This window comes from Eufriesea mexicana, unplaced genomic scaffold (genome assembly GCF_001483705.2).
Source record: "Eufriesea mexicana isolate 0111107269 unplaced genomic scaffold, ASM148370v2 scaffold221, whole genome shotgun sequence".
NCBI classification, from domain to species: domain Eukaryota; kingdom Metazoa; phylum Arthropoda; class Insecta; order Hymenoptera; family Apidae; genus Eufriesea; species Eufriesea mexicana.
This window is the reverse complement of record NW_016908377.1, coordinates 70867-84695: the sequence shown is the minus strand read 5'-3', so window position 1 is coordinate 84695 and position 13829 is coordinate 70867. Positions and strand designations below refer to the sequence as shown.

At 28.2% G+C, this 13829-nt stretch overlaps 2 protein-coding genes across 2 annotated transcripts in view; both read left to right on the top strand.

The window, feature by feature from the left end:
• Positions 1-4785: 4785 nt before the first annotated feature.
• Rsod (superoxide dismutase family protein Rsod) lies at positions 4786-10358 on the top strand. The gene is made up of 20 exons (XM_017911422.1): positions 4786-4813; positions 5246-5468; positions 5558-5723; positions 5834-6056; positions 6162-6441; positions 6737-7002; positions 7078-7261; positions 7364-7603; positions 7677-7767; positions 7862-8112; positions 8212-8386; positions 8448-8719; positions 8785-8896; positions 8956-9042; positions 9125-9259; positions 9340-9614; positions 9685-9809; positions 9880-10035; positions 10111-10166; positions 10353-10358. The coding sequence occupies exons 1-20, from the start codon at positions 4786-4788 to the stop codon at positions 10356-10358; spliced, it is 3351 nt and encodes a 1116-aa protein (XP_017766911.1).
• Positions 10359-10985: 627 nt separating this feature from the next.
• RpII140 (RNA polymerase II subunit RpII140) overlaps positions 10986-13829 on the top strand; it is a 4367-nt gene continuing 1523 nt past the window's right edge. Inside the window, exons 1-2 of the mRNA XM_017911464.1 lie at positions 10986-11066; positions 11352-13828. Coding sequence (XP_017766953.1) covers positions 11048-11066; positions 11352-13828 — 2496 coding nt within the window. The 5' untranslated portion in view covers positions 10986-11047. The remainder of the gene's footprint in view (positions 11067-11351; position 13829) is intronic.

The window sequence follows — 13829 nt, the reverse complement described above, 5'->3', positions numbered from 1 at the left end:
TGAATTAATTACAAAAACTTGGAAATTTATTACTTTTCTATTACCGAATAAATATAAATTTTACCGCCTGCGATCAGCCCCATCTATGATTTTGTACCAAATAGTCAGAAAAGTAATAGGAATACAGAATAAGCAAGGAGGTCGTCGAAGAGCTCGTCACGTGACAGACAAGGACAGAGAGGGGATAGAAAAGAACGGAAGGGCGCCGAAAGTGAAAAGTTAATAAATTACTCAATTTCGGTAATTAATTCATGACCTTTTATAATTTCATTGTAAAGTTGGAACTTCAGGCAACATTCCTATATAACTTTCGTAAAGAATTTAACTCTAAATTATTAATTATTAATTATCGTTTGATGGCGTCTATGATTTCGTAGCGACGACCATCACGATCTTCCGTGAAAATATTTAATACTAAACGAAACTAGAATCAAAATATGAACAAAAGTTATATGAGAAGATTCGCAAGAACATTGTCTTTATAATGTGTGCATGAAGTTTCATAAATTAATTACGCAGAGGATAGTAATTAATGAAAAACCAATGGCGTCTTCGACAACAATTCAAACACGGCGCAGAATAATTATTAATAATTAATTAATTAGGGACAAATTTATATCGAAAGTTATATTGGAAAGTTCTTGAAGGATCTATCTTTACGATACAATTATAGAAGTTCATAAATGAATAACAGATATTGAGTAATTAGTGAATTTTCCACTGCCGATTTGATTTATTAAAATATATGCGGAGCACATAACCAGAGTTAGTAAACTGACATCAGAGCCATTTATGTTCTCGTTGCGGAACCCGCGCTTCGAGTCTAAAATCATAGATGGCTCTGATGTCAGTTTACTAACTCTGGTTATGTGCTCCGCATAATAGTTTCTTGCATAATATTCTTATTATTTTGTAATAAATATATACTAGCATAAGAAAGCGTAAAAAATAAATTTTTTTATTAAGAAATTTTATTTACAATTGTTTATTTACAATGTTTTTATAGGCGGAAAATGAATACAAAATAAAAAATAGATTGAAAAAACTACTGACTTATGAATTGGAATCGAACCCGGTCCTCGAGCATAGAAATTCTCGACTATCACTGTTACGCTACAAATCCAATTGTAAGCTGTTGAAAATAAAGCTATAATTGGTAAGTAATAAAACTTTAATCATAAATATGTTAAAAAATATTGTGTAGTTGCGGCTATAATAATATATTTTCTCAAACTGCATGACGATACCTACAAACCTGCAATCGGTGACCCGAAGGACTTGCACTCTCTTTGTTAGTGCATGGAAAGGAAGATCCGTGTTCCGATGCGTAACCACCTCCATGTGATGAGACCTGGTAATTGGTATTGTTTTCCAAAGAACAATTTTTGGGAAACAATACCAAGCTAAGAACTACGCATCAAAATTGACATATTAATTAGAAGTTGATTATATATTACATATAAGTCAGTAATAAGTTTAAGATATTTTCTATCTATTATTAATTTTCAAAGTTTCCTTTGAACTTATTTGTATTGTTATTTATATTATTATTATTTTTCTTTTTTTTATTTTTTTTATTTTTTTTTTGGAGGCTGTTATGTTTGCTCCATTGTACTTAGTCTTGGGATTACGCATAGCTACGGCACTGTCGAGACTAGAGAAGCAAGCAATGATGCGTGGCGATTTCGACAATATGGTTCCATAGCTTCTTCTTCATACAAGCGTACAGAATACGATACCGTATCGAATTCATGTCAGATAAAGAATTTTTTGTAAAAACGCAAGAATAGTACGTAGAAAGTATACTCGGCAACTTACTTCTAAATTTTTATAACCAGTTATACATTGATAAACTCGGGATACTCTAACCTGACTTTCAAGATAAGAATGAACTTTCTAACGTTTTCACTTTTTATGTAATACTCCATTTTAGCCAAAAATCGTATGCTTTTAGAAAAACTCACAATTTTCTAAAACTGAGAGTGAATGAGTAATTTCAATTACGGATTCATGTTCAGGAAAGTAAACTCTACAAGAATTACCTGATCGATATTACAGATTAAAATTCGTGTTGAATAGTGTAACTAGTGAAATCGGTAAGGGTCGAAACTTCTTGGCCATCGTTTGACAACCAGTGTTGGTTATATGAAGACTGTGACATAGCAGGTAGAGCTCACTTACCGATTTGACTTCGAATAGAACAGATTGAAATTTTAATTGAACTAGGTCAAAGATGTGAATAGAGCAAGCAGTAATCATCAACCAATACCAAGTATTAATTAGTTCTTGTCGATTGTGGTCCACTCTACCCACGTATCATTCTCTTACATAATTTAATAATAATATTTTAATTGTTTAATAAATTAATGTATATAATTTAAAAGTGCATTGAACTTCCCAAAAATTTAATTTTGAATTTGATATTAATTTAAGAATAAGAGAAGTAATAACTTATTACTAATAAGGTAGTATATACAAAGCAATAAAGAAACCATTAGCTGACTTGTATACATTTCTTTAAAGATAAAACATATAATGAAATTTGTTTCCACTTTCTGCTAAATTTCTGAATTTGGAATTTTATTTTCCAATTTTATTGGTATAGACTTCATATCATTTTTCGTTGCCCTATTAGATTTGAATTTAATTCTGTTTCAGTTCATTCGGTCGATGTTTTGACTACTTTGGATTTTTCTCCCTTTATTTTTCTTTTGTATTCGTTTTATATTCATTTCATGCATTCCCTTCTCCTTCAAATATCTCAAACATGACACATCGTTGAGCATCGTTGGATATGGATATCCAGTTTTAACTAATTATAAGATACATAGATACCTAGGTTAAGTTCATAACTCTTCTGAACGTTGGGTGTGAGAGAAAAAGTCATATTTTACACATGTAAAGAAAAAAGTGATCGTCACTGGTGCCACTATGACCCATGTCATCGAAGAATCCTTTGTAAAAACCCATTATAGAGCCATAGACGATCTATAGCCTATCTCCCTTTACGTGGGCCTACGTGCCAAGTAGGGTCAGAACTCGGTATTCTCGTTGGCAACAGCTTGAATAAGAAAACATATGTAAAGGAGGTTGGTTGATTTTTGACCTATAGACCAGGATCTCGACCCATAGTTACTTCCTTATGATAATACCTGGTAATTGATATCGTTTTTCAAAGATTATTCTTCGAAAAACGATATCAAGTTAAGAACAATACACCAAATTAAAAATATTTGCAATCTATTTAAAATTTTCAACATTTTTTTAAACGTTGAAAATATTGTAATGAATAAAATAAAAATAATTCTTCGTAACTATTTTGAAAAGCATTTTCATCAATATATGTTTATTCAACAGAATAAATTAAATAATATTTCTATTTTAGAGAAATGTTATTAATTATTTAGAATAATCGTAACAAGACCCGTAATGTGTATATATATCTTTTTTTTTTTTAACGTTATAAGCAGCTATCACCTTACTTCACCTGACTTCACATACTTCCTCGATGGGAAAGTTACCATTTTTCTTTAGCTCTACTTGATACTCCCACCACACCGTTCGGAGAAATAAGAAAGTACAGACAGCGTTGCCTTGACTGGTTTCCATTGTAAGGTAACAACTTAACGTAGTATGGTTTAAGACACAAATTGTTGGTATTAAATCGAAAATTAAGGCACAAATCACTTTCAAAAAAATGATTTAAATTTTATACAATAGCACAACAAAATGTGGTGGTTTTTTTTATTAAACTATGGTGAGTAAAAATATATATAAGAGTAACATATCGTCAATTTTCAATTTTACTATTTATTGTTTAATATTTCTTAAACATTTGAGTGTACAATACTCTTAACTGAAGAACACAAAATTTGAATATAAAAAAATAGTACAACAATTCGTGTCTTTTTAGATATTGTTGAATATTATTCATATAGAAAAATAAATTCATTCACTTTATGGTAAACAAAATTTGCAAAATATTCAAATAGTTGTTGTTATTATTATTAATTATCATTAACAATGATATGAGCCATAGACGATCTATAGCCTATCTCCCTTTACGTGGGCCTACGTGCCAAGTAGGGTCAGAACTCGGTATTCTCGTTGGCAACAGCTTGAATAAGAAAACATATGTAAAGGAGGTTGGTTGATTTTTGACCTATAGACCAGGATCTCGACCCATAGTTACTTCCTTATGATAATACCTGGTAATTGATATCGTTTTTCAAAGATTATTCTTCGAAAAACGATATCAAGTTAAGAACAATACACCAAATTAAAAATATTTGCAATCTATTTAAAATTTTCAACATTTTTTTAAACGTTGAAAATATTGTAATGAATAAAATAAAAATAATTCTTCGTAACTATTTTGAAAAGCATTTTCATCAATATATGTTTATTCAACAGAATAAATTAAATAATATTTCTATTTTAGAGAAATGTTATTAATTATTTAGAATAATCGTAACAAGACCCGTAATGTGTATATATATCTTTTTTTTTTTTAACGTTATAAGCAGCTATCACCTTACTTCACCTGACTTCACATACTTCCTCGATGGGAAAGTTACCATTTTTCTTTAGCTCTACTTGATACTCCCACCACACCGTTCGGAGAAATAAGAAAGTACAGACAGCGTTGCCTTGACTGGTTTCCATTGTAAGGTAACAACTTAACGTAGTATGGTTTAAGACACAAATTGTTGGTATTAAATCGAAAATTAAGGCACAAATCACTTTCAAAAAAATGATTTAAATTTTATACAATAGCACAACAAAATGTGGTGGTTTTTTTTATTAAACTATGGTGAGTAAAAATATATATAAGAGTAACATATCGTCAATTTTCAATTTTACTATTTATTGTTTAATATTTCTTAAACATTTGAGTGTACAATACTCTTAACTGAAGAACACAAAATTTGAATATAAAAAAATAGTACAACAATTCGTGTCTTTTTAGATATTGTTGAATATTATTCATATAGAAAAATAAATTCATTCACTTTATGGTAAACAAAATTTGCAAAATATTCAAATAGTTGTTGTTATTATTATTAATTATCATTAACAATGATAATCACAATTGAATAACTTAAATTAACTTTTTTCTAAATTCTTTCTAATACTTTCACATGAATAAAAAATTTTTTTTAATTATTTAAAAATAAATTTCTTTATGTTCGAAAATTTTATTCTAAATTGCATTAACATATATGAATATTCTTACCTTTTATAGTTACTATTGGATGTTCATTACGTCTTGCCGCATATATTTCTTCTGGCGGGCTTCATGGAGAAATTCGATTTGAAAAAGCCACAGAGACATCCGTAAGAGTTCGATTTTCACTTCAAACTACTCTCCAATATCCAGATCAACAATGGCTTTGGTCTGTTACTCAATTCCCTGTTGATTACACAATTATAAATAATAGATGCACTAGACAATATATCGGAAATAGGTATTTTTCTTGTTTTTCTGTGAAAAATTAATTTTTGATATATTAATATTATTCATCTTTCTTACAAAATCATCACTTTAAACGTGAAGTATTATTGACTTAACGAACCTCGTTGGACCATTGGATATGCCTGGAAATGAAACAGGTTCAGTGGAAATTTCAAATATAAGTTTAACTGGAGAAATGGGTTTATGGGGCAAAGGATTAATTCTTCAAGACACATACTCAGCTAGAATTATTTGTGCTTCAATAACGGTAACTTTCAAAATACAAAATATAAAATTCATTTCCGAAGTAAAAGTTATAATTCTAAATGATACATATATGTATGCATATGAAGTTACAAATTATCTGATAACGTTTAGGTATTAGAAAAGAATGTAGAAAAATTTGCGGAGGCACGTTTTCACGAAAATATAGCGGGAAATATTTGGTTTCGATGGTTAGGTGGTCATGCTGGTGACGATACTAGCGATACAATAATTTATGTAGATTTATATCATGTTAATAATAAGAAATTACGAGGTACAAACTACACAGAACATTATTGGAAGATTTATGTAACAGACATCTTTGATATCAGTAAAGGTATAATTTTTTTTTTTCATAAAATATATTTGATTCATAATTTAATAATTTATAAATCAGTAATACATTTTCATAAAATACTTTTATTTAATATTTATTTTACAGACAAGTCAAGTTGCAATATTTTGCAAACTGTCTTTGATCCTGATAATGCAGGTAATGGTAGAGCAATTGGTGATATTGATATGCGTTTAGGCAAAATAAAGGTAGCTGTAAATCATGATAATAGATATAAAACTTCATACAAAGATTCAAAATTATCTCTGCTACCTGCTGATTTACTTACACCTCACCGTCAGTTATATTTAGTCATCTTTCATCCAAGACATGACGATTCCTTTTTACTTTGCAGTAAAATTAATCACAGAAAACCTATCTTTACCAAGTAAGTGTAACTTATATTATAAAAGTTTTTATTTTTTTATATTTTATATTTATACTTATAAATAAAATTTTATAATAACTTTAATAATAATGCATAAATACATAAACTTTAATGAATCAAATAGTCAATTTTTAAAAATATATTTTTATGAGATACTAATACAATATTAACACACCATAATATATTAACAAATATTTTAATTTAATAAAAACTTTATATTATATAGTTTTTTAATAATATCTTACTTTCTTCTGTGATCATTTTAATGAATTTTTTTCATATTTGAACTATTTAGAACTTTAATTAATTCCAATGGTATCAAAGGAGAAATATCGCTAACTCAAGTAACTCCATTTGATCCAACATGGGTTAACATATCATTAACACCAATTAATGACCTTGAAACAAGATTGCGTTATGCTACTAAAATAAAGTCATATAGTATTCATGAACTACCCCCAGATCCAACAACTATTTCAAATAAAACTGCAGAAGTGTGTAAAACAACTAAAAAAATGTATAATCCAAGTAATATTGATGTAATGACTACACCACCAGCAGGTAAACAAATTAAACTATTACTCTAGATCAGTTTACTTATTCAACTTAAGATGATTACATAATTGTGTAAATCAGGATTTGGAACTCAAGATCAATATGCTATTGGTGATCTTTCTGGGAAACTACAAGGTCGCAAAGAAGGGTCATACCATTATGATATTTTACCAGGAAGTGCAAAACTTAATGGAATTTATTGGGATACATACCTTCCGCTTTCAGGAATACACAGTGTTATTCATCGAAGCCTCATTCTTCACAAGTAATTATTGATATAAATTTTCTATAATTATTGTTTCATTCTCATACTATTACTTCAAAACTTCTAAAATATATTTAATTAATAATACAAACTTTTTACTAGGTACAATGAAACTGACAATAAGAGTATCATACCATGGATTTGTGGTACTTTGAATCTCTATTTACCAGATAATACTGGACAAATACCAATGCTAACTGCAGAAATAATATATAGATATCCTATTGTTGGAAGAATAATTTTTCGTCAAGCCAAAAATGATCCTCAAATGGATACTACTATTATAATTGAAAATTTAATTCATGCGGATGGTAATGCTTTAAATAATTCAGAAAATCATAGGTATAACTTTTCAAAGTATTTACTATTAAAAATTATTATAATAAAGTTGTTTAATTTAATTATAAATATTTAGATGGATGATTCATGAAAATCCACCAGGTAAAGATTATTATAACTGGACAGGCAGATGTTTAAGTACTGGTGAACCTTATAATCCTTACAAAGTACAGTAATTAATAACACTAATTACACTTATTTCCTTTTTATAATGTAATTATTACTTTTTTTTTTTTTTAATATTACCCTTTAATTTACTAGGTAGAATGGAATTCTAATCCTACAGAATATTGTTCCATATTAGAAGTATCACTATGCCGTGTAGGTGACTTAACAAGACATGGTACAATTGATATTGCTGGTAAAAAACAGTATGGAACTCTAGTAACACGAAAACTCTTCACAGATACAATGTTAGCTCTATCAGGTCCCAATAGTATATTGGGTAAAAGTTTAGTGATATATGATGATAATGGACCTCGTGCAAGAGGAGAAAGATTAGCATGTTCAATGTAATTAACATATTGAATAAAATATAGAGATTTAATAAGAAATATTTTTATCAACAAGTTTTGTTGTTAAGAAAATGAAATATCAATATTTTTATATAGAATTGGTGAAACATACCGTCGTAAAGCTGTAGCAAAGGATTGGTTTGGAAATGGAGAACTTATTTTACTAAGAGGAAAATTAGAATTTATGCAACAAAATGAATACGATGTTACAAATGTAGAACTAAATCTTGATAATCTAGATGGAAAAATGAGTGGATATCACATACACATGGTAACATGAATGTAGTAAAATTACCCTTTTATTTATTTTAATAAAAGTATATGTGTTTTAGACTCCAGTAGAACAAGACTTAGAATTTCCATGTGAAAGTACATCTTTGTATGAACATTGGAATCCATATAATGTCAATGTAAGTAATACACCATTTCCAGGAGAGGGAACAACTGACCAGTATGAAATGGGTGACCTTAGTGGAAAGTTTGGTACTTTAGAAAATAGAAAAAGATATATGAGAACATTCAATGATACAATACTTCCTCTATTTGGAGCAACAAGCATACTAGGTCGAAGTATTGTAATTCATAAGAAAGAAAAAAATTTGAGGTAGTTATATTAATATTAATATTTAAATAGTATGTATATTACTTCTAATCATTTTTTCATTTAAGATGGGCTTGTTCAACTATAGAAAGGGGATATTCACCATCTGAAGCTACAGAATTGAGAGCAATTGCTTCTTTTCATCATCCACAAGGTTTTGCATATGGCTACATAAGAATGGTATTATAAATTAAAATAGTATTAAGGTATGAAATATGATTTAACACTAATGATTACAGACGCAACTTATTCACCAAGATGGTAGTCAGAGTGAAACAATAATTGAAGTAAAATTACGACATCCAGGAAAACATGATCGTAATATTGTAAGTACATAAAATATTAAATAAAAATGTTCAACAGAATATTGTAATAAGTTTTAAATTATACAAAAATAATTTATTTTAGACGAAAAACCACAATTGGGCAATATATGTAAATCCAGTTGGCGTAGATGCAGCTGTGAAAGTAAAGGATACTAGATGTGTAGCTGGTGGATATATGTGGAATCCATATTTTACACAATTAGCTGATCCTTTAAATGTAATATTATTCAAAACTATATACAATTTCTGCTTCAAAGTAATGCTGTTTGCTTTGATAAAAGTAATTTTATTTTACAGGATGATCTATACAAACAAGAATGTGGTCCTGATTTACCCCTTAGATGTTATGTAGGAGATATATCAGGTCGATTAGGCCCCATTGATATAGGATTAAAAAGACAAGTTTTTACAGATTCAAATTTTCCATTAGCAGGACCAGTGTCTGCAATGGGGAGATCTATTATAATTTTTGACAAAGATTTTGGAAATAATAGATATGCATGTGCCAATATTGAAGCTGATAATGATATTGTAAAATATACAAATATAAGAAAACCACCTCGTTTTGTACTGTGAGTACATATTCAACATTATTTTATTATAATTTTTAATTGCAAAAATTTTTCTAATTTATTATTACAGGGCACAATTTTTAGAAGATGTAAGAAAGATTATGGGTATTCCAGAATGGATGTTATCTATAGATACAAGAAAAACTAAAATTTTGCATAATGGAGCATGCATTCAATTTTTATTACACTTTAAAGGTAATTTAAAATATATGCAATTTATATAAATTTATTGAATATAATAATTATTCTATAATTATATATTTAGGTCCAATTGCTAACAACTTGGAACAAGATTTCAATAAACTTATATCAATTGGACGATTAGATACACCTAGTTTATATATTCCAGGATATGTTCCTACAAAACGAAAAGCAACTTTAGGTTATCGACAATGTGGAAATCAAGATCCAAATGATAAAAGTAATAATTTATATTTTACAAAAAATAATTATAACAACTTATTTTTGAAAATAACAAATATTTAAATATTTTCAGGTTTTAATTTCTTACTTCGAAATATATCTCCATTATTATATCCAAAATTTATTTTTGTTGCTACTTTATATATTATTATTAAATTAATATAATATGGCTTAAATTTTATAAATTCAAATATCAATTGTACATATAATAAATGATTTATAAAATAATTTATAATTATTCTTTTATTTCACAACATAATTAAAATGTATAATATATTTTTTATTATCTATTCTTCTCTATTCTTTTCCTTTAAGTTGTAAAACAATTTAATTGTAAAAATTTTGATTTTTAAATATATAATAATATATTATACACATTCACTGACACATTTATACAAATTTTAAAAATATTTTTATTACATGTTCATTACACATGCATGAACATATTTAAATATTCAAGATTGACGTAAAATATTTTTATCATATATTCATTGCACATGCATAAGCATTATTAAATATTCAAAAGCTATATAAAATATCAAAACATTAAACGATTATTTTTAAATAAATTTTTTTACTATCTTGAAAAATAAAATAAACTTTAATGAAAAGAAAATGCACTTACTTCTATATAAATTTCTATATACTTACTAAATACTATTTATTTACTTCTAAATATTATTTCATTAATTTAATTAACGATAAAATTATCATTACATGCATGAACTAAACTTTCTAAAGTTGAAACAGATATCTTAGAACTAGTTAACCTTTGCTTATATCATGATGAGAATAAAACACAGTATCCAAAGTATAGTAACTTTTACTTTCGTACTACATATTTTGTAGTAAGCAATGGTGACCTTGCATACACAACTTCTAAGAAGTTGTCTATTCATATAAGAAGTAGTTCATGATGTAACACTAAAAACATTTATATTCTACAAAGTCAAGCTTATTGCTTTGGTACTACTATTTTATTTATATTGTAAAATTATCATAGTAGAAATATGTATTCGCTTGAGGATGGTAAGAATTTATATTTATGTTTATATGAAAGAATATACGAATTACTAATATTTATGTTAATATTTAATAAATTGTTATATTTAATATATCCTTATCGTATAATAGTTTTCTAAACTATCGTATAATAGTGATTTAACCTTAAAATAACCTTAATATATTTTTTATTCATCCATTTTATATATTTTTTTTTTTACTTTATTTTTTCAATATACATTGTTTTATAAATTATAAAATCATTTATTTTGATAATTACTTATAATGTTGTTTAAATATATTTTTATTTAGATCAATATGATGATGAAGATGCAGAAGAAATATCATCAAAACTTTGGCAAGAAGCATGTTGGATTGTTATTAATGCATATTTTGATGAAAAAGGTCTTGTACGACAACAACTTGATAGTTTTGATGAATTTATTGAAATGTCAGTTCAAAGAATTGTTGAAGATTCGCCACAAATTGATTTACAAGCAGAAGCACAACATACTTCAGGTGAAATCGAAAATCCAGTTAGGCACTTATTGAAATTTGAACAAATTTATTTATCTAAACCTACTCACTGGGAAAAAGATGGAGCTCCATCCCCAATGATGCCTAATGAGGCAAGACTTAGAAATTTGACATATTCTGCACCATTGTATGTAGATATAACTAAAACAATTGTAAAAGATGGAGAAGATCCTGTTGAAACACAACACCAAAAAACATTTATAGGAAAAATTCCAATTATGTTAAGATCAAAATATTGCTTACTAGCTGGTTTATCTGATCGTGATTTAACAGAATTAAATGAATGTCCATTAGATCCTGGTGGATATTTTATCATTAATGGATCAGAGAAAGTGCTTATTGCACAAGAAAAAATGGCAACAAATACAGTTTATGTCTTTAGTATGAAAGATGGTAAATATGCATATAAATCAGAAATTCGATCTTGCTTAGAACATAGTTCACGACCTACATCTACATTATGGATTAATATGATGGCAAAGAGTGGAGCTAGTATTAAAAAATCTGCTATAGGTCAACGTATTATTGCAATTATCCCATATATTAAACAAGAAATTCCTATCATGATTGTATTTCGTGCACTTGGATTTGTAGCTGATCGTGACATTTTGGAACATATCATATATGATTTTGATGATCCTGAAATGATGGAAATGGTAAAACCTTCTTTAGATGAAGCATTTGTAATACAAGAACAAAATGTTGCTTTAAACTTTATTGGTACTAGAGGTGCAAGACCTGGAGTAACTAAAGAAAAACGTATTAAATATGCTAGGGAAATTTTACAAAAGGAAATGCTTCCTCATGTAGGTATAAGTGACTTTTGTGAAACCAAAAAAGCTTATTTCCTTGGTTATATGGTACATCGGTTATTATCAGCTTCTTTAGGTCGAAGAGAATTGGATGATCGCGATCACTATGGTAATAAAAGATTAGATTTAGCTGGTCCATTATTGGCATTCTTATTCAGAGGACTATTTAAAAATTTAATGAAAGAAGTGCGATTGTATGCACAAAAATTCATAGATAGAGGAAAAGATTTTAACCTTGAACTTGCTATAAAAACTAAAATTATCACTGATGGTTTGAGGTACTCACTTGCTACAGGTAATTGGGGAGATCAAAAGAAAGCTCATCAGGCTAGAGCTGGTGTATCACAAGTATTAAATAGGTTAACATTTGCATCAACATTATCACATCTACGAAGAGTAAATTCCCCAATTGGAAGAGATGGAAAATTGGCCAAACCTCGTCAGTTACATAATACTTTATGGGGTATGTTATGTCCTGCAGAAACTCCTGAAGGTGCTGCTGTTGGTTTAGTAAAAAATTTAGCATTAATGGCTTATATTAGTGTTGGATCTCAACCATCACCAATTCTTGAATTCTTAGAGGAATGGTCTATGGAAAATTTAGAAGAAATTGCACCAAGTGCAATAGCTGATGCAACAAAAATATTCGTAAATGGTTGTTGGGTTGGTATTCATAGAGATCCAGATCAATTAATGGCCACTTTGCGTAAATTAAGAAGGCAAATGGATATCATTGTATCAGAAGTTTCTATGATAAGAGATATTAGAGATCGTGAAATTAGAATATATACAGATGCAGGAAGAATTAGTAGACCTTTATTAATTGTTGAAGGACAAAATCTATTATTAAAGAAGAGACATATTGATATGTTGAAGGAAAGGGATTACAATAATGATGGCTGGCAAGAATTAGTTGGTAGTGGAGTTGTTGAGTATATTGATACTTTAGAAGAGGAAACTGTTATGATTGCAATGTCACCTGAAGATTTGAGACAAGAAAAAGAATATGCATATTGTACAACGTATACACACTGTGAAATTCATCCAGCAATGATACTAGGAGTGTGTGCTTCAATTATTCCATTTCCTGATCACAATCAAAGTCCAAGAAATACTTATCAAAGTGCTATGGGTAAACAAGCTATGGGAGTATATATTACAAATTTTCATGTTCGAATGGATACTTTAGCTCATGTTCTATATTACCCTCATAAACCTTTAGTGACAACAAGATCTATGGAATATCTTAGATTTCGTGAACTGCCAGCTGGAATTAACAGTATAGTTGCTATATTATGTTATACTGGTTATAATCAAGAAGATAGTGTTATCTTAAATGCTAGTGCTGTAGAAAGAGGTTTCTTTCGCTCTGTATTTTATAGATCTTATAAAGATTCAGAATCCAAGAGAATTGGAGATCAAGAAGAACAGTTTGAAAAAC

Excerpts from the sequence above, each read along its gene's own strand:
- Rsod (XM_017911422.1), top strand. The coding sequence starts at position 4,786 with ATGTGGTGGTTTTTTTTATTAAACTATG. Across the intron at positions 7,262-7,363 it reads CGAAGCCTCATTCTTCACAA|GTACAATGAAACTGACAATA; the intron begins GTAATTATTGAT and ends ACTTTTTACTAG. Across the intron at positions 9,615-9,684 it reads AAACCACCTCGTTTTGTACT|GGCACAATTTTTAGAAGATG; the intron begins GTGAGTACATAT and ends TTATTATTACAG.